The sequence below is a fragment of the Strigops habroptila genome, chromosome 1, assembly GCF_004027225.2.
Source record: "Strigops habroptila isolate Jane chromosome 1, bStrHab1.2.pri, whole genome shotgun sequence".
NCBI lineage: Eukaryota > Metazoa > Chordata > Aves > Psittaciformes > Psittacidae > Strigops > Strigops habroptila.
In genome coordinates, this window is record NC_044277.2 from 126,298,273 (window position 1) to 126,318,739 (window position 20,467).

Here is a 20,467-nt window from a genome sequence, read left to right on the forward strand (position 1 = left end):
GATCACTGTTCATCCTGGAGGCATCCTAAAAGCCAGACATTTGAAGATAATGTAAGCTGGGGGTTTCCTCAACTCATTTCATGCACACCTGGTCGCAGTGTAAATAGCTAACTTAGGTATTGCCAGCTGTGCAGTCCCAGCAGGACAGAAGGTAGCTTGTTTTACCTCGGAGGCAAACTGTGAAAAACATCGATTTTGCACTCTCAAGACTGATCTAGATACCTTTTTTTATGAAAATGTTATCCGTGGCCTGTTTCACAGAGCAGAAAATGAATGTTAGAATATCGCTGTTGTACCAGTAAGGGCTTTATACTCAAATTATCCCAAACAGATATGCAAAGTTGCAAATATTGTATGAAAAGCTGCCAAGGCCTTATGCCCTATTTTTAGGAAGTTAAGCATAGATGTATGAATAAAATTATGATTTGCATTTGAAATTCCTGAGAAAACAGAAGCTGGCTAAAAATGTAGGCCATAATTTAAGTGTCAAAAGTGCCATGAGCAACTGATGTGTTTTGCTATTTTATAGCAATCTGAATGCATACAGATCAGGTTTAGACCTTAATACTGGAAAGTCCTTTTGATAAATTACATGGTAACCCCCTCAAAATTAACAGCATGCTGGAACTATTTGTTAGTATAAACCATCATTTTTGTCCACTTCTCAGTACCTAATGGCTGTTTCCATCTTATTTTCAATCTCTGTTCAGGCAGGCGGGAGGTCTTCTGCTCAAGGTGAACATGTAATGACATCTGTTGTGGCTGGAATTGCTAGTGAGAGGCAATTTCAGGCAGAAATTCTGCTAGCTACCTGGCAGCAGTTTAGTGAAAGAGTATTTTTTTTTCCTGTTGGGAGTGTAATTTTTTCTAAATCTATGAATGTTTGCTCAGATTGATGGAAAGAATTCCAGGTTACAGTAACCGGTGAAATAAGCATATTCAGCTGTTCATAATCTGACCAATGTCAAAAGTTGTTTGTGTCTGGACCAGAATATCCCTGCAGGGGTTGTGCTCTGGCAGGAGAACCACAAAGCCAAAATGATTAGAAATGAAACTGCTCAGTTACTTCAGCAGCGAAATCCTAAAGTCACCTTTGCCTGATGAGCCTCGGGGTGTATGTCTGTTGTGGTACTCAGGGTCAGCCAGGTGGTTACTAGCTTGCATCATGTTCATCGTTTCCTCTCTCTACTGGATTTTTTCCTTTTACAGGCCACTGAAGTAAATATTTGAGGCAGTATTTATTTCAGAGAGACATTCCTTGTAATATTCTTCTCTGCTTTGAAGGTTAATAGAAATCTAATGACCTGCACCAAGGATTTATCCTCTGTCACAGCCTACATGTGTACCTTGAATTTGTGGGAGCAGGATATACTTGCTTATGTCAGAGCCTGCTAGGGAGTAAATGATGACCGACTAATCTTGATTGTTATCCAAAAGCATTAAGTAATAAAATACAGGCCCACAAGACAGCTTTAAGCTATGTAAATGTCTTGCTTTTCTTTCTTTTGCTCTTAGCATATAAAGAGGGGGATTTGTGTTTTCAGATCTGGCATTTGGGATCACAGCCACAACAAATAGTTCAGTTTCAGACCCAGAAGCCTAACCCAGACTATGTATAGTAAGAAGAAACACAAACACAATGCTAGTGTACACAAGTTAAACTCTGCGAAACTTGTTTTCTCTCTTAATTAACCTTTACCTGACATATTCTTTGAGTATTGTTTTCCTAGTTGGATTTTCAGCCTCACTGAAGTCTTTAAACTTGTTGCTCCCATTAAGTCAATATCAACTATTTTATGATGCAGAGCTGGCTTCTCCAGTTATGAAGACAATGTTTGCTAAATTTCTTCTTTTGATGGGTTTATTTTAAATTATTTACCTTGTCACATTCCTACAGATTAGAAACCTTTTGTTTGTGATTTCTTCTGTTCTTTTTAAGGTCAACTGAGTGGAATCTCACATGTCAGTAAAAGATACAGCTCCATATTTTGCACTTCTCCAGGGGCTGCAGATACTTATAGAGAAGAGCTTGTGCACATGGGAATAAGAAAGAGGATTATGGTTTTGCAGACAGGATAAGATATATTGCATTTACCCCAAGATAGGAGTGAACTTGGGGACTTGTTGTAGAGGATCTGATGTTCTTTTGGTTTTCACTATGATATTCTTGCAGTAGCCAAGGAGTGCAAACATAAAGGTTTAACAAAACTTAAAAACCAAAGCTTTGAAAATTAATGCAAGTTAAATTTCTTTTATCCCTCCACCTTCAGACAAGATCTAAAGGTGTGGAGTTAATGAATACTTTTGACAAAACAACGTTAAGTTGGCATTCCAAAGCTCTCATTGAGAGGTAAGCTGGTGTTAGACTATAACCATCTAAGGCAAGGTGGGCTCTGCCATAGCCAGCTGTGGGCATGTCTTAGTCTGAAACAGCTGGGGAGCAGATTAAGCCTCGAGTGGTTAAACAACCTCACATATGCCATGAAGTTAGAGAGTGCACACTGGTGGTCACTGCAGAACAGCAGAACTTGTGCACCTTGCTGAGGCCAGAGTTGCTCATGCTTTTCTCCGGGACTCTGATAAACCTGCGCGCAAGAAGAAATGGTAGGGAGAGGATAAGCATCATTCTGTGGTGGAGCAACAGAGAGTGGGGGTTGGTTTGACACCTTAGTCTGTCAATGACAGGTAAGGTGAAGTGATATGAAGAGTCTGGTTTGGAAATCAGCAGCTGTGAATAAAGATGCTAAGGCCAAAGAATGAAGAAACTGAGGCATGGGTATGCTTTCAGGGCCCCTAATTATTCTTTAGATTATTTCTAACCTAAATAATCTTCAGTATTTCAGCAGTAAATGATAATACTAATAATAATGATTTTAAAATATGGTTTCAAACCTGTGTGTGCACGTGTATATTTATGAGAGGTATGGTTTGAAGTTGCCAATATAGTTGGATGTCTAGGGTAAAGTGTGACTGGGCTGTTTTGTGTGCCCAGGAGAGCATTGCTGTGTTCAGGTGTGTAGGATGGATTTCAGGGTCTGAATTCTTGTCAGGTTTGCGAGTCTAGGTCTTGAACCTCAGAGTAGCCCAAGAGTAGGGCTGTCAGTACACTGGGTCGTGAGGTGTAAAGACCCAGTAGAGCAGCCTGACTGTCTGTGTAGGGAGAATTATATGAGCAAGGTCCTGTGCATATATCTACCAAGGGATTTGTGTGAAACTAAGGGTATATGTAGATAAGAATCAGAAGACCCAATGTCTTTAAACTGTCTCTTGGTTTAAGTCATCCTACTGGGGAACCTTGCTGAAAAGCTTTGGGAGCCTTTGATTATAGTCTCAGCTGGCAGGATTTATTTTCTTTTTGATGCATCCCATGACAATTATCTGTACAATGGTGAGATGCCCTGGTGAGCTGCAGCTCAGCCAGCCATATGCTTAGGTAATAATACAATCCAATTCCAGCACAGCAGTTAGCTGTTGTTCAATACACACTTAGTAATCTAAATGTAAAATTATCAATTGTCATAACACCCAGGCATATGTGTGGCTGTGTGTGGGCTCAGCTGCAGCATGGGAGTTTGCCTTAGAAGGAGGAAAGACAACTTCTCTGGAAGGCATTTCTTTGGGACAGAATTTAACATTTTTTTCAGCATAAATTGCTTTTTTAAATACAGATTTTTTCCTTCTGTGATCTGTATCATTCTCCAGTCTCTAAGATAAGCTGGCTGAAATGAATACATATTGGGAATGACATAAGTTGTTCCTAGTAATAAAAAAGCATTGGTGAACAAATCACCCATGAGTTTGGATTTAGACTGGATTACATGTAAAGATGACGCAGATTAATCAATTACTGAGACGACCATTACAGTGTTTGGGTATTTATACTATGGCACCTACTCTCTCTCTCCACTGAATTTGTTATTCTCTTGTACAGGTTTTAGGGAGCAAGCCAGAGCTTCCCGAGTGTGATGATAATGATGATGAGTTGGCCGACATTACAAACAGAAGAAGTGCTAAACTATATATGGTAAGTCATTTATTTATTTATTTTCTTATTCAAGTTAGGTACACTCTATAGTATTCATGCATTCACTTGTCCCTCATATATGGAATTCTGGCTTCAGTTACAGAACTACATTTGTGTTAGTTGATTTGCAGCCAATGGACAAGTTTCTCAAAGGATGTCAACCAAGACAGCCCAGATAATTTCAGGGGGAAAAAAAATTGATTATGTCCTGTTTACTCAGGAAACAAGCTAAGCATCGCCTATGAAGCACTCGGTGCAGGTCAAAGAAGAATTAGCTGGTCTTAAACTATATTTTCTGTCTTCTTGATTTTAGCAGTGAGAGTTTTGGTAAGCATACATGGTTAAGTTATTCTTAACAGAGTTTGAAAGATGGACAGTTATGTTATATTTTATATATAAATCCAAAGGAATTTGAGTGTAAACCTCCTTTCTTCTCCAATGCCCTTTTCTTCCTTCCTCACCTGCAACAGCTTAACACTGACCAGGACAGTGCCACTGCCAGAAAAATTACCTATGAACAAAATGGATTAAATATTGACTTAATTTAAATCAGTAGGAATTTCATGATTGCAGTCTGTAAAGTTAATAATTTTCCTCACATCATGCTAGGCATATGGCTCTTTCCTAGAAGAGGCATGGAATTTATTCTTCAAACTAACAGTACAGTATCTTACCTGTATACAAGGCTACACTACTATTCAACAAAACAACCAAAAACCCCCCAAACCAAACTATCCAAACTATTTTCAGGCCTGTGTTTTGTTTTTTTTTTCCATAGCTCCTCTTTCTTTCATGTTCTCCCACTTGAGAAAAGAAGTAAGAAAGTACTTGGAAAAGGGGGATGTTTTGACAATATTTATAAATCCCTTTATCCTCCCTCCTCCCAGTAAGAAAATATTTTCTCCTGAAGACTGCAAGAAGAGTATTTATTTTACAAGCTTTCGCTAGCACGGAGGTCTGGACCTTTTTCTTCATGTGCTCTGGCTCATGCAGTGTGGTTGTCTTGTGTGACGGAAAAGTCTTTCACTGGCATACAATGTACTTTTTTGTCTTCCCTATAGTCATTTAAGAGCAAGGATTTGGTCAACAAGTGGCAACACCGACAGCACTAAGCGCTGCTGTATCCCCATGCATATGACCTTTTAGGTGCCATATACAGTAGCTTCGAGGCTGCTGCGAAGTATGAGAGAGGGTGAGTCCCTCCCTCTGCAGCTCCTGCATCCCGCAGACCGCAGCAAGATAAAGCCACCTCTCTCCCTGCCTATAAGACCATTCTTCCCCTACCCACATGTGGTGGCGGGAGTTTACAAGAAGCCTATATGAGGTGATCATTGTTACAAGGCCATTTTTAGTCCTTGTGGTCTATGTGCTGTGTTTAGTTCCCATTAATCATTCCATTCTTGCCAAAAATCTGGGACATATTTAACTTTATAGCGGGGTTTGGGGGGGGGGGGTATATTTATAATTAATATTTAATAATTAAAGGAAATAAAGTGCTAGAAAAGTTATTACAATAGTAATAACTTCAGTAGTAATAACTGGTCTTTTCACCATGCAGGAGAGAATTTTAAAAGATTTTAGAGGTCTACATGAACTTACAGTGGTGGTAGAGGTTACAAAACAGATTCTGTAACAGATCTTATATTACAGTTTCCAGTTAACGAACTATAGATTATAAATACAGGTATTTACTGTTAATAACATTGTGGGACTATTTTGTTACAATTTCCAATGTTGTTGTTCAGCATGTATGCGTACTTTTGGCTTCATGCAGGTTGCTTGGTAGCAGAAGATGACACCTAGGGACTCCACCAGTTTAGCTGAGCATATAGGAGAGGCTGGAGAAAATACAGGTTTTTAACTGTCAGGTGTTCATTGAATGAGCAGTTGACTTGAAAGTGGAAAGAAATGGATTTATTTTAAGAAGTTGTTAGACAGGGATCCAACAAACTCACTAAAATTAACACTATATCTCCCTCTATTGGATGTAAGGTGAAATGAAACCAAAAAAATTATGAGCCTGCCTTTTACTTTCCAGCACAGCAGCATGCAAATTTCATCTAACCATTTATATAGGAATGGCAGCTGGTCATTATAGTAATTTGGGGAGCCAAAATTAATTTGGAAATAAAAGCCAGAGTTGATCTAAATTTGAAATGTTTGCTTCTTAGGTGTCAGATGCAAGTGGATCCATGAAGGTGTCCCTGATAGCAGAGGAAAACCCTTTCTCCATGGCTATGCTTTTGTCTGAGGAGTGTTTCATTTTGGACAATGGTGCTGCAAGGAAGATCTTTGTGTGGAAAGGTAAGAGATCACTTCTCTTGCAAATGCAGAAGCTACACAGGTATATCTAAGGAGTCGACACAACACCATGGGGATACTAGCAAGAATTTAATACTGGCTGGACACAGTACCCTGCACACGGTCTTCCTTGGTGCTGTCAGTGGACACAGATTGTTCATTTAGGTAACGACCTCCAGATCAAGTCTTGTCTAAGGATCCTGGTTATTTCTGAGGTATTTGTAAGCCTAGGTGCCTAAATGCTTATCTAAGTGGCAATTACAAAGCAAGCATAAAGAATTCTACAAATTCTATATACTGTCATCAAATCCCTATCTTCTGGGACAAAATCTGGACACGTAAGTTTCGATAATGGGTAGATTCCATACATTGCTCCACAGAAGTATGAAATTGCAAGATGTCTTGGGCATCAACTAAAAGCACAAACTTGCAAATACTTTGATGCTTCTTTTTTTCTTGGGAATATTTCTCTGCGGTATCATCAATGCTTGTAGGAGTGTCTGCAATTGCTTTGGCTGAACATTTCTCAGAAGAATACTACTGAGGAATTAGGTCTGGACACCTTGTAGCTGGATTGTTGTGATATTGCCATTGAATCCAGTGCTGAGTATATCTCCCCTGTTTTGTCTGAGGCACTGTATTAATTATTCTGTGGCACTTACTTACATTTCTTTTTACCATGTGCAGTAGCAAATAATTAATTGATGCATTGGTCAAACTGCTGAAGTCAGTCCAGGAAGCAGTGTAAGCATTTTTCTTCAAACTTCATTTGCAGTTAGGGAAGCATCCTTTAAAAGAAAGCATTTTGGAAGCATTGTGCTCAGATGGCTTAACGTCTATCTGACCCCCTGATTCCTGGTTTTTACTCTCTACCTGACAGCTCCAAGAAGAAGCAAGCCAACAGGATCAGGCATAAAATAAATAAAATACAATTTAGGTCCTTTGAATATGAACCTATTTGCTCCTCAGTGCATCCTCACTGTGCTACTGTTGGTAACAATAATATGTAACAACAATGGCTCACGTTAGTCTGTGAGTCTCGCCGTTGCACTGGGAGGCTGCAGTTATCATCTCTGCTGGAAATCTTCAGACCACTAAGCTGAGGAGCGTGAATTACTTTTCTAATAATCTCATTCAGAATGGAATACAATGAATGGCTTATAAGAGCATCTTATTAGACTAAGAGGTCTTTGCAGTATAGTAATTGACATCCAGCTGGGACACAGACCTGATATAGACAATATCATCCCACAGAGATTTCCTGAGATGTCTAACACTGAGCAAGGCTGAAAAAGGAGCAATGGGTGGAGAAGGGTGATGGAAATTGCACAGCTCAGCCAGACAAAATGGGAGTTGCTTTTACGCAGACTGTGGCATTACCTGAAGAAGTAAAGGCAGCTCTTTTTAAACAGCAGCTTTATTTACCATATTGCAGCCTAGCAAGGAAAGTATTCAGAGAAAAGCACCAGTGTGTTCTTGTACCTTGAACGAAGCAGGTATTATAAACAGCATTTTTTGATAGAGGCCCACACTCTAAGGAAATAATAATATAAATAAAATAATAAATAAAAATAAATAATGTCCCCCTTTTTATTTTTATTTTAGCTGTTTTCAAAGCCAGTGTTTTGGCCATTCAACTTACATGCGAGCCTTCTGGCTCATGCTATGTCCAGCATTTGTGTTTGTTCAAGACTGAGGCAAAAGCAATGTCAGAGAGAACCTGGTTCAAGGACATCTTGTTTTTGCAGGATCTGTAAGCTCATTGCCCTTTCCCGTGTATTATTATCCTTCTGTTTTAACCAGGCAAAGATGCTAACCCACAAGAGAGAAAAGCTGCCATGAAGAATGCTGAACAATTCATACAGCAGATGAATTATCCTGCCAACACACAGGTGCGATCTATTTATGAGATGATACCAGAAAAACATGAGCTCTGTTAAAAACTTTGATTTTAAATCGGCAAAAAAATATTTTAAGGGCTTATAACACACATAACTCAGAAAAGTTTCTGTTTGAGTAACTGTGTCAGTTTTGTTTTCCTTCCATTTCACGTGTCTTGCTTCATTTCAGATTCAAGTCCTTCCAGAAGGAGGTGAAACACCAATTTTCAAACAATTTTTTAAAGACTGGAAGGATAAAGATCAAAGTGATGGCTTTGGCAAAGTGTATGTCACAGAGAGAGTGGCTAAAATTGAGCAGATTGAATTTGATGCTACCAAGTTACATGAGTCTCCACAAATGGCTGCCCAGCATAACATGGTAGATGACGGTTCAGGGAAAGTAGAGGTAATTTTTGTGTTGTGTTAAATTGTATCCTACCCACCCAGTGTAGTCTGTTGCTTGTAATGGGATAAGCTGCTACGCTATGTTTTGGCATTTACACTGTTGTGTAAAGTAACACTATGTTAGTGGTAGCGTTACTTCTACCATCAGAAAAAATACTTTGAAGTAGAAAGTGAATCTCTTCGTCAGTCATGTTTTTTTGGTGCTTATGAAAGACGTTGTACCAATCATCAAGAGATATCAAATGACAGAAATATTTCCCCTTGTACACAATACCTTTTAAAGATATACTTTAAATATGATCCTTAGCCTAAAGAAAGACTCCTAGCTCATATCAGCTTGAAATCTGGAATGGGCAGACTTGCCCTTGGAGTCAAAAATTCATTCTGTGTCTTTATGAATGTATCCAGTCTGCTTTCCAGAGGAACCTTCTTTGTACCTATTGTGTTTCTCAGGTAGGCTGGGTTTGGAGAGATAAAAATGACTGTACACTCTTTCTAGATCTATCCATATCCCACTGCAGGAATATCTTTGGACTACACAGGGCTGGTTTGGCACTGTACCAACACAGCCTGTTGAATACAGGTCTGCATGTTGGGATTCTGGAAGAAAAAGAAGAGACAAATAGCTACAGTCTCATTGCTGTATTTTCTAGGTTTCTAACCTCATACTTGGGACGGTCTGCAGGCTTAAGCCAAAGCAGCATAAATCTGCAGCATTTTTTGATTTATAATTTTAGCAGTATGTTTTTGGAGAGCAGTTCTTAACTGAACTGGGCTGTAATGAATCAAATAGGAAGAAATCTGCATAACAGTGTGCTATCTGACGGCAGTGTGCCTCTCCCAAATGATATGGTAGTACCGCGATGAATCATAATGTTGTGCTATTCATGTCATATTGTCATCTTAAGATCTTAAAGTAAGTTCAACATAGCATTATGAGATGATCATGTGGCATTAAAGCAACAGACAAAGAAAAGTGTATTGCAGTGGCTTACTGATGGTCATTATCCATTCATTCAGTGGGTGCAGGGTGTATCTATCTACTTCATGAAGAATCCTTCCTGGTTTTATTCCAGAACACTTGGGAACAGAAACAAAGGTCACACAAAGGGATGACACAGTGAATTGCTTCTTGCAGAGTCTCAGGATGAAGTTCGGCATTCTCCAGTGATTTCTCTGTTTCCCCAGATCTGGCGTGTGGAAAGTAGTGGCAGAGTTCCTGTGGGACCTGAGACATATGGACAGTTCTATGGTGGCGACTGCTACATTATCCTCTACACTTACCCTAAAGGGCAGATCATCTACACATGGTATGTTTGGTTGGCTTTGCACAGACCTCCAGAATGTGGATATTATTTTATGCTGACTTTATGTCCTTTCAGTAGGACCACATGTAAATGCAAGATTGTTCACTGTGCATTTGTCATGTAGTATAAGCTCTATATCATTTTGAAAGTGGACTTAACCACTGTCTTTCTCTTTGTCAGGCAAGGAGCCCATGCTACAAAAGATGAACTGACTGCGTCTGCATTTCTGACTGTTCAGCTGGATCGGTTATTGAATGGTCAGGCTGTGCAGGTTAGTGTCTTTTGGATAAAATTCAACACAGCATGCAAGATATGCCAATTTCTATGAGAACTGAAAGGAAGAGCTAGTGTTTGAAGACTGGGAATGTTAACTGCTCACAGTCTGTATTGAGCCAAGCACCATGGGCTCCTTTCAAAGTCACTGGAGATTCCCCATTTGAATCATTCTTTCTGAATGTAGATCTTCGGAAGAACACAGACATAACACAGCCTAAAACTGCCTTTTCTTTCCTTTGACTTTCACTGTCTAAAAATTAGGTTTTAGTCCTGCCTAGACTTACAGATGCTGCACATGGTCAGCAGAGACCAGATGATAAGATCCTCCCAGGGCAACTCATTCTGAATCAGGTGTCTGACAGGAGGATACCCCTACAGGAGCTCCACTGTCTCCTTTTGATTATGGAGGAAGCTGTGATGTTTAGCCCAGATAAGACACCTGACTTTTAGAGGGCCAAAACTGAGATATGAAAGCCACATGACATTGAGCAACCCTGTTGAGTGGAAGGTGTCCCTGCCTGTGACAGCGGGGTTGGAACTAGATGATCTTAAGGTCCTTTCCAGCCCTAACTATTCTATAATTCTAAGATCTTTAAGGTCCCTTCCAAACCTCACCATTCTATGATTCTATGATATGATGAACTGTGTGACAGCATCTGGATTGTCCCTGCCTTACTGAGGAACATAACTTGGGTGTTCCCATCCTGTAGTGCTTGGAGCTCCATGAAAGCAGGATACACATCCTCACTTGCAGAAGTGGGGTGTGCAAGGCAAGGGACAGGACATTGGCAGCTAAAAGGTGTGAGGAGATAAGCTAGTCCTAGCATGACTAGGGTGTGTGCTCTTCTTTCACCACTAGTGAGGAATGGTGGGTAGGTGGAGAGGTGAGAGGTCGTCTCTTTTCATAGGAAAGCTAGAACTGTAAGAGGACAAGGGACAGAGATTTTCTAGGAAGTCAGAGAGTTCTGTGATTGCCATTTCTTAATTACCAAAGTAAAAGGCTTCCCCCACCCACTAAGGTACAGTTAATCTAGATGGCAGACTATACTTTTAGCCATTAATCAGTAATGATTTATGATTGAAATTATATTAAGGAAGGATTAGAACACTTCTAGGTAATTACTGCTTGAAATATTCCTAGCACGTGTTCCACATTTGGACAGAGCCCAGCACAATGTGGTCCAGCCTCATACCTAAGGCCAAAACTAATACTACAGTAATAATATTACTACTAACAACTGCGATAGTAATGTGATTAAAAAATCTTTTTTATTAAAACCAAAGGAGATCCATCTCACTGCAATGGACACGATACTTAAAAGCACTTTTAGCCTGAAATGAACTTAGGAATGTATATATGTGTGTATATATGTATGTATATATACACACACACATAGGTATATATGCGTGTGTGCATGTGTATGCATATACGTGGCTCCCTAGATCATATTGCATATGCTTAACGTCTGTATTAGCATTATTTGAAAGGTTTAAATGTACTATTTTGTGGTCACTAGATGGCACTACAGCACAAATGACCACAAAAGTCGTTCCCCCTATTGGTTTTGCAGGAATATGTTTCCTTCAGCATTTTTTGTTGGCTTGTTTTGTTGTGTTTGGTGGTTGGTTGGGGTGTTTTTCACCATCTATAAAATCCTGCTGCAATTTGGCACTTACAAGTGTATGTGTTCTATGGTGTTCTTATCAGGCAGCTGTACTGGTCTCTGCAGTAGAAGCACTTGCTCCTGCTGCCCAGGATGACCACTGCTGCCCAGCTGCCCCAGGCCTCACCAGTCAGGGATAAGGGGCTGGGGCTCTCCACTTCTCCTCTGCTGGCTATGCAGCATGCCTCATTCCCTTTTTTCGCTTTCTTTCTGGGAAAGGCAGGTAGTCACAGCCTTCTACCTTGACAGCTGATACTGATACAAAAGAAGAATAAATGGTTGTATATAAATAACTTTTATCATACATTAACCTAAAAATATTCATTCTTCATAGCTCAATGTTTTTTTGAGATTGAAATAACATGTTTTACATCTGTAATATGAGTTCATTTTTGTCATCCATGTTATCTGCAAGATAGATACATGCTCATCTTTCTCACCCTCTTGCAGATGAAATACGCATAGAAATAATGAACAGGATGAATACTCATTCTCTTCTGCTTAAATACAGGGCACCTAAACTTCCACGATAGTTCTTCAGTCACTCTATAAAATCCTATGAAATGACAGTTCTTTTGAAAAAGAGTAATTTTCTCATTACAGTAGATAGCAGCCATTTTAATCAGCTAAACGTTATGTTAGAAGTTTGAATCTTGTCTTTGTGTCAGCATGATTGACAAAAAAATCTCACAAATTCTTCAACTTTAATGTGTCTGGAACTATATTTTTAGATCTTCTCTGCTTGCCACTTCTCCCTCGTGCTAACATACTTCACATTATTGGCTAACATCTCCTGTGCTATTCAACAAAGACCAAAAATAACTACCTGTGTCCTTTTGTTTCTTTTATTGTATTTCTTTCCATATGTACAGATCCGAGTCAGCCAAGGCAAAGAGCCTGCACATTTACTGAGCTTGTTCAAAAACAAACCACTTGTTGTCTACAAGGATGGGACATCCAGGAAGGAAGGTCAGAAACCTGCTCCACCCACACGACTCTTCCAAATCCGCAGGAACTTGGCAGCCATTACTAGGATTGCGGAGGTAAGGTCACCTGCTGAGTAAACCAAGTGTTCCCCATGGGAAATGGCATAGCTGCTATGAGCCTCTCCAACTAATCTTGTTGGGTAGTCACATCTAGTAGGAATGCAGAATTCCAAATCAAATCCACTGCCCTAAGTGACCACCCCATCTCATAAATCAAAGAGAATATGCTGTAACTGGCTGGAACCAAGCTACAGCTTTCAGAGGAAACTGTAAGAAAACACATAGTGAAGAGTCAGCTGACAAAGAATAGACAAGAAATCAGCAACCCTTACGAGATGATAGTCTTTCCCACTGCCAAACAGCCCTAAGTTTTGCCCTTCAAGTCAGTTCCCTGTCTCAAGTTAAGTTCTTCTCTAACTTAGACCAGTATAAATCTAGGGAAAATTTGAAGAAAAAAAGCATAGCTGGTTAGCATCTATCTACACATTTTATATAAACATGCAAAATAGCAATTACATTATTTGAAAATATTAATAATTAGACAATTTCTTTTTTGATCTAGGTTGATGTTGATGCAATGTCTCTAAACTCTAATGATGTCTTTGTTCTGAAACTGCCAAACAACTCTGGCTACACCTGGGTAGGAAAAGGATCAAACAAAGAAGAGGAATATGGAGCTCAATACATTGCCAGCATTCTTAATTGCCAGACTGCTAAGATTAATGAAGGCCAGGAACCCGGTTAGTATGAGGCCACATGGTTGCTAACAGGTAGCTAGGAATACACAGCACATGGAAATACAGCCTAAATGGGGTTTGTGAATGTATATATTTTGTAGGCAGAATCAAATGCTCACTCTTTCCCTTTTAAAATCCAACCCGACATTTACCATGGTGATCCATCCAGAACTGGCTGATGCATGAGCAGTGTGATGCCCTGGAAGTCTGTAGGACAGTAGCAGGAGCTGCAGAGGAATGTGGTCCTTTCTTTACCGCAAGTGCCTAGGAGGGGAGAAGGACATGGTGCATTGCTCTTTCTAGGTCTGCAAGTGGCATTTTCATTTTGACAAACTGCAGGAAGAAATGTAGGAAAATGCACTCATCTTTGGGACAGAAAAGATATTGTTTGGGGATTCTTGAAAAGTATCTAACAAGCTAAAACATCAAATGTTGAACCCACTGCTGAATAAATTGTATACTGTGTATTTCAGACGAATTCTGGAAAGCACTTGGAGGTAAAAAAAGATACCAGACATCATCACAACTCTTAACAAAGGCTGAAGATCACCCCCCTCGCCTGTATGGTTGTTCTAACAAGACTGGCAGATTTATTGTAAGTATATAAGGGGTACTTTCTTCTCTGTTTAATTGTATAGTTTCTGGTATATTTTGCTTTTGGAATCATCAGACATTAAATTAATCTGGAGATCTGGCTTAGTTAGCTGTGCTTGACAAGAGCTGGAGAATTGATGTTTGGTGCTTTAAATCAACCCAAATGCAATGAATGGACAGAAGAATGAATAATGCAGAGGTTTGCATGCAGAGCTTGCTCCAGCCGGGGACTAGAGGCCTGCAGATGCAAAAAGATGAGGCGTTTGCCCAGTCGAAAGCAATTGTGTTCTTCAGAGCATTGCCAGACTGCTTTCACTGAGAAAGTGCAGGTCAGCGCCTCACCCCTTAACGTGTTTGATAGTGGTGGTGAGGAAATGTTCCTTGCCAAAAATCCCTGGCGCTCTGAATTTTTCCAGAGAGATTTAAGACATGTGTCTAAGGTATTGGCCTGTGCTCAAAGAGGTAGGAAGACCTAGTTTCTTAGCAGAAATACTCAAAAGTGTGCACTGGGTATTAAGCCTGTGATTCAGGCTTAATTACTTATTGTATTCTGGGAAGGCAACACTGTGTCACTGTCTGGCAAACATCTACTAATTTTTAGGTAGGGGACATAGTTTGCTACCATCTCTGCAGCCTCCTTAAGACACAGCCCATTCATTTGAAGAGGGATAAACCAAATAGGAATCTTTAATAAGGATTTTAAAATCTTACAAGAGTAGTAAAATGTATTCTTCTAACAAGCTTCTAAAATACTCCTGTGAAATATAGGAACCTCTCTGTAACAGTGTGCTGGGAGCCATGCACTTGTTTTGTTTTTAAGTTCCCTCTAAATTCTGTGAAATCCCCTCTTTCCTGAAGCATTTCTCTAGTAACAGAATCATCACTGGTAGAGCTCACCAGAAGAGGTAGGTCAGATCACTCTGACTTTCTGGCACTGTAACACAGGGTGGGGAAAAGGAGTGTCTTTTGCACCATCTGCTCACCATCTCTTCAGCACTCCTACATGACCAAGCATAGCCACACCCTTGACAGCCCCTTAAAAGTAGAGGGCTAACCACTAGCTGCATTACTATCTCTCCTTCTCACACTGAATAATACTAAACTGCTTTCCTATCTGCCTGCACGTCCTTGGAAGAAGCAGTCTGCGTTTCCTTTGGGGACTAAGCCTTGAGATGGCTTAGTCAACTGTAACATCCCATTGTCAAGTGACTGGAAAGCTTGCTTGGGAGTGTATTTCATCACTGAGCTCATCCACTGCAGACCAAAGCAGTTTCTTTCCCTTATTAATGAACATAAGCTGCAGGAATATATCAGCTGGGATCAGTTGATTGATTTGCTTGGTACAAGGTGTTCTATGGGAATTTCCCTGTCCCCTTCGTCTGGAAGACCTCAGTCCCAACTTAACAACAGCCACAATTACGATGTAAACCTCTGCCCCTCCTGAGGATATCCTATCAATCCTGACAAACTGTGAGATGATTTTATAGGACATGCAATTATGTGATTTGTTTCCTTTCAGAGAAACACCCTTGACACATTCATCAAATCAGTTTAGGGCTTGACCCCTTAGGAGCAAAAACAATGGCACAACAGCTTCTAGACTTGCCCTCTTAAAAGTATCTTTGGTCTGTTCAAAATCAGAATATCTTGATAAATTATTAAAAAAATCCAAACCAAACTAAAACATAATTTCCTTTTCAGATTGAGGAGGTCCCAGGAGAATTCACTCAGGATGATTTGGCTGAAGATGATGTCATGTTGCTGGATGCTTGGGAGCAGGTAAGCTGTGTCCTTGACCATTGCTCTTGATGGTAACGAGGATAATTTATTCCTTACCACTTAGATCATAAGATGGGAGGAAAAATAATCTTTTGAGAATGGAAGAGGTTTTGTTTTCTCTAAATTATACCAGAGGGAGCTGTATTTTTTGAGCTACACAGTGTGCTAGTGTGAACATACACAACTTAATTTCCACGTATCATGTAGGACCGTGGCAGGCACTTCCTGTTAAAACCAATGGATGCTGCAAGAGTATAAGGCCCTGCAGCATTCTGAAAAGCTCTCAATAATGTTCTTGACTTTATCACTAAAGTTTATTGATTTTTAAAGTAGAAAGTTATTGCATAAAAGGTATTCAGAAGCCACAAAATCCATGTAGCAGCAGCACCTACAAAAGGTCTTATTGGAGAAGGGGACAAAGACTAAACCCTTACACAGATTTCTTCAGAAGAACTGAGCGGAGGTTGGCAGAAACAATCATCTCCATCATTTTCCCAGGTTCACTTAGAACTGAGAATGTTGAGAGCTTTTTGGGTTATGTGTAAACTTACTAGGGGTGCAGAGAGCACATCTGTTTCTCACAATATATTCTCTACCCTTTCTCTCTGCTTGGAGGGAAGTGGGGAGGAGGCCACAGATCACATGCTTTATTTGTGTTCTTCAGCCTTATCCTTAAAAAGGCTGAGGTTTTTGGAAATGAGAAGGAATGTCCAAGGTCCATAGGGCAAGGTGGGTGAAAGAGCTGGATGGAAAGCAGTTGGGACATAGTGACTCAGGTAAGAAGGAAGTAAGTCTGAGACACATAGTTGGTTCGTTTCCAAAGGGATCCTTGACAGAAAAAAACCCATGGGGACTGCAGATCAAGGCTCCTGTTTTCCTTGTGAGAGACTGTACTTCTATCCTCTGAAATCTCACCACTCTCTTGACACTGGAAGTATGGACCTTTATGCACTCTGATGAAGGGAACTCTAATTATCTTTTCTGTGGATTTTGGAGGATAGAACTACAATCTCTTACAAGGGAAAAAAAGAATAATATCAGTTGTGCTTTGTGACAGCTGTGTATCTCTGCCGTCTTTTTATAGTGTATATTCTTTCTCCTAGTGGAATCAACTGTTTTGTACTTTACCTGCTGTACACAACATCCTTATAATAACATGGGAGCTATATCTTTCCTCTGTTTGCAGGTTTTTGTCTGGATCGGGAAAGATGCTAATGAAACTGAGCGACAGGAATCCGTTAAATCTGGTAAATCAAATCAATTTGGAAGAATTTTGAGTGAAGTAGCATCAATATTACTTAAAGAAGTGAAAAAGATGATTTAGAAGAAATCTAATTATGTTTACAGTGTTTAAAGGAGTTACTGAGCTTATTAGGATTTAATCCTGGAGAAAATTATTTTCTCCTTCAAATGTGCTTTAAAACTAATTTTATCTTTATAATCTGTAAGCATTTGAAGGGTAAAATTAATCAAGATACTATTATTAGGCTGCAGAGCTTTTTAAAGAATATATAGGAGAGCTCTGTGAAAGGAAACTGCACTGAGAAAGAATTGAAAAGGAGATACCTACTGAGCTGTGCCCTACACTAATTTATATAGTCAAAGGCATGCCAACAAATCCTCAAGTCCTTCCCCTGCCACCCTTCACTGAGTTAAATTAGGAGGAGGAAATTCCAGCTGCAGAACAAAGCATGACAACTCATGTGGAGTGCACCTCTTTGGAAAATCATATATTCTCTCTGGTGTGATTTCACATAGCTGAGCTGTTCTGACAAAGTTTGTGCTAAAAACAGTTGCAGGTGTTTCCCTGGAGCATCTGGGGTTACCTAGCTGTGTTTCTGATCTGTATGGATGTCATGTTGTGATGTTAAGGGAAACTATACCGGCTTTTAGATAAGAAAAGCAGGAATGAAGCTTGTGCATCTACACAGCACCAGCAGTTTTTTTCTCTTATTCAAGAGCCAAAACCCAGCTGTACGGCAATGAACCGATCAAAGCAACAATCCCTCTGTTTCAACCTTGTGGAAAATTCCTTCACTGGCAGCTGGGAGAAATCAGCAATTACCTGAACATTTAATTGCTGTTGAAATAATTTAATTGAATACTATATTATAGTAGCCCTGGGTTCTTTCACTAGAGCTTTTAATGTATTTCTTATACCAAAGGAATGAACTAATATATTACATGTTATATTTCCTCTCCGGTTTTAGCCAAACGCTATATTGAAACAGATCCTTCTGGCAGAGATAAGGGGACCTCCATTGTCATCGTGAAGCAGGGGCATGAACCCCCAACATTCACAGGCTGGTTCCTGGCATGGGACTCCAACAAGTGGAAGAACTGATCTATCCAAGGAGGCTCCAGCTTCAAGCCTTCAAGCCAAAGAATGATCAGAGCCCAGCTACTTTCTGGTATTTTTAAGCATAAACTTATGCAGCAATATGATGCACCTTTCCCAAGCTTTTGTATCTTTCTGTGGATAACGTAGAAATTCTTAGCACTGGAAAGGATAAATAACAATTGTAAACTTGTCAAATGGGGTGAGTGGGGCTCTTGTTGTAGTAAATGTGGAAAGTGCTACCAATGCTTTGTTTAATCTATTGATTCTTCAAACAGAAGCTGTGGGTCAGTTTATTTTAATGGGCTAAAATGGGTTACAATTTGCCTTCACTTAAAAATCTAAACTAATCTAAACTAATGCCACAGAAATTCCTTTAGATTAAGGTCAGCATAATATTGTGCACAATTTGGCCTGATAAAGGACTAATTCTACATCTTTTGTAGAACTGGACCTGGTTTACTTACTAGGCCAAAGTATTGCCGCACTCAGGTAAAATTTCAGATGACGCCTGATCCAGAGGGGAAGCTGTGTCTTGCAGGTGGCAAATAAGGGGTGGGTATTTTGAGAAAGCTGTGCTTAACATGTTTGTCTTGTTAGTACATATATATATATATGTTTGGAGCTTTGGGCTGAATGGCTGTAAGAATATGAAGTCGACAAAAGGGTTTTTTTAGGGACTGTCTAGCTCATCGTAATGAACTTTAGATTTATCTCTGGGAACCACCTCCAGCTCCAGCAGGTCTTTTTAACCAAAGCTCTTAAACACATTCCTAGAGCACTAGTGCTTTTATGCGGAAGCAGAACAAGTAACAGCTTCAAAAATATGTACTCTGTCTTAACCACATTGAACTTAAGCCATACTTTGTCTTGGTTGCCTTACTTAGCAGTACTCAGTACTTTTCCAGCATGCAGACTGCTCACCTTGTAAGCTGCAGGATGTGTTTCTAAGTACATCCATCAAGCATTAGGAAACCTCTTGTTCCAATAGTGTTTCACATCCTGGGAATTTGGAGTGTGAGTACACACCATAGAATATAGCCTTTTCTCTCTGTTTTTTTGGCTTTTTTTATTCTGGTGAATTTAAGAGTACGTTTTCGAAGTGGTTTTTATTTGTAATTTAGTCAGAAGAGTCTACATAAGGACAGTGGGGAAAATTCTGCTTGAAATCTTTAGCACTGCTATGGTCACTTACCCTATAATGCTTGTTTTAAACAACAATTTGTACAGTTTTGTATCATGTCAATGTGGCTTATTAATGAAGGCATTTCAACAGTTTTATTATTCTTGTAAGTTAGGGTGGAAAGTGAAATTGAAGACATTTTTGTATTTTTTTTAACATGATTGTGATTTTGAATCTGGGTAATGCGAAAGAGTAAATTTAGTCTGAGCTTATAATCAATATCAATGACAAAAGAATTGTGAAGCTAAGAGATTAATTACAGGAGTTTGTTAGCTTTAAACATTTGTCTAAATTTCTGCTAATATAACTGGGCTGTATCTGAATGCAATTTCATTTAAAATTAAATTACAAAAACCAGTATTCTGTTTGCTAAGCTGATCTTCCTCTCTCTGGCGTCTTGCCGCTTCCACTGATGTCTAGCAAAACTTCCTAAAAATCCCAGTAGGTACCTTCCTTTTAAGATGGACCATGCAATGAGAAGTTATTTGGTTTTACTTTCAAGCTATTTTACCCAATGTAGGGTTAACTTTTCCCAACAACTTCAAATGTACAAACTTGAGTGAAAATCAAAGAACTGGGTGCTTGTTAGCTTGGAATTTCACCCTTAAGAAAAACTACCATTGTTGTTATCAAACTCTTTGGCTTTGTAACTTTCTGCTTGCAAAAATGATTGATTGTCTATAGAAATAACCATTTGATAAACCAGGAGGAAATAGTGTATGTCTATTTTAAAGGATAGGTCTTGCTTTTTATTTGTGAGAGTGGATAAGATATCCTTCTCCTGCTGAAGGAGCACAAAGACCTTTTCAGTTCCTCAGCTGCTGCACTTCATGCAGCCACTGAGCAGCCTGTAATTATCCGATGGTTGTATTCGACACATACATATGATTCTTCTCATTTTTTAAAAATAACAGTTATAGTAGCTTCTTAACCAAGGATTAGACAAGATTTGCCCTCCTTGTACATAACCATCTTCTGGAACACTGTGGGCTC

General features: G+C 39.5%; 1 protein-coding gene across 6 annotated transcripts in view; it reads left to right on the plus strand.

The window, feature by feature from the left end:
• Positions 1-19,834, plus strand: part of SCIN (scinderin) — a 69,107-nt gene extending 49,273 nt beyond the window's left edge. For all 6 annotated transcript variants that reach the window (XM_030494495.1, XM_030494514.1, XM_030494506.1 and 3 more), the window contains 12 exons: positions 3,932-4,024; positions 6,196-6,328; positions 8,129-8,217; positions 8,396-8,611; positions 9,799-9,920; positions 10,098-10,188; positions 12,730-12,900; positions 13,406-13,583; positions 14,054-14,175; positions 15,876-15,953; positions 17,140-17,200; positions 18,164-19,834. In XM_030494495.1, the coding sequence (XP_030350355.1) occupies positions 3,932-4,024; positions 6,196-6,328; positions 8,129-8,217; positions 8,396-8,611; positions 9,799-9,920; positions 10,098-10,188; positions 12,730-12,900; positions 13,406-13,583; positions 14,054-14,175; positions 15,876-15,953; positions 17,140-17,200; positions 18,164-18,297 (1,488 nt within the window). In that variant the 3' untranslated portion in view covers positions 18,298-19,834. The remainder of the gene's footprint in view (positions 1-3,931; positions 4,025-6,195; positions 6,329-8,128; positions 8,218-8,395; positions 8,612-9,798; positions 9,921-10,097; positions 10,189-12,729; positions 12,901-13,405; positions 13,584-14,053; positions 14,176-15,875; positions 15,954-17,139; positions 17,201-18,163) is intronic.
• The last annotated feature ends 633 nt before the right edge of the window (positions 19,835-20,467 follow it).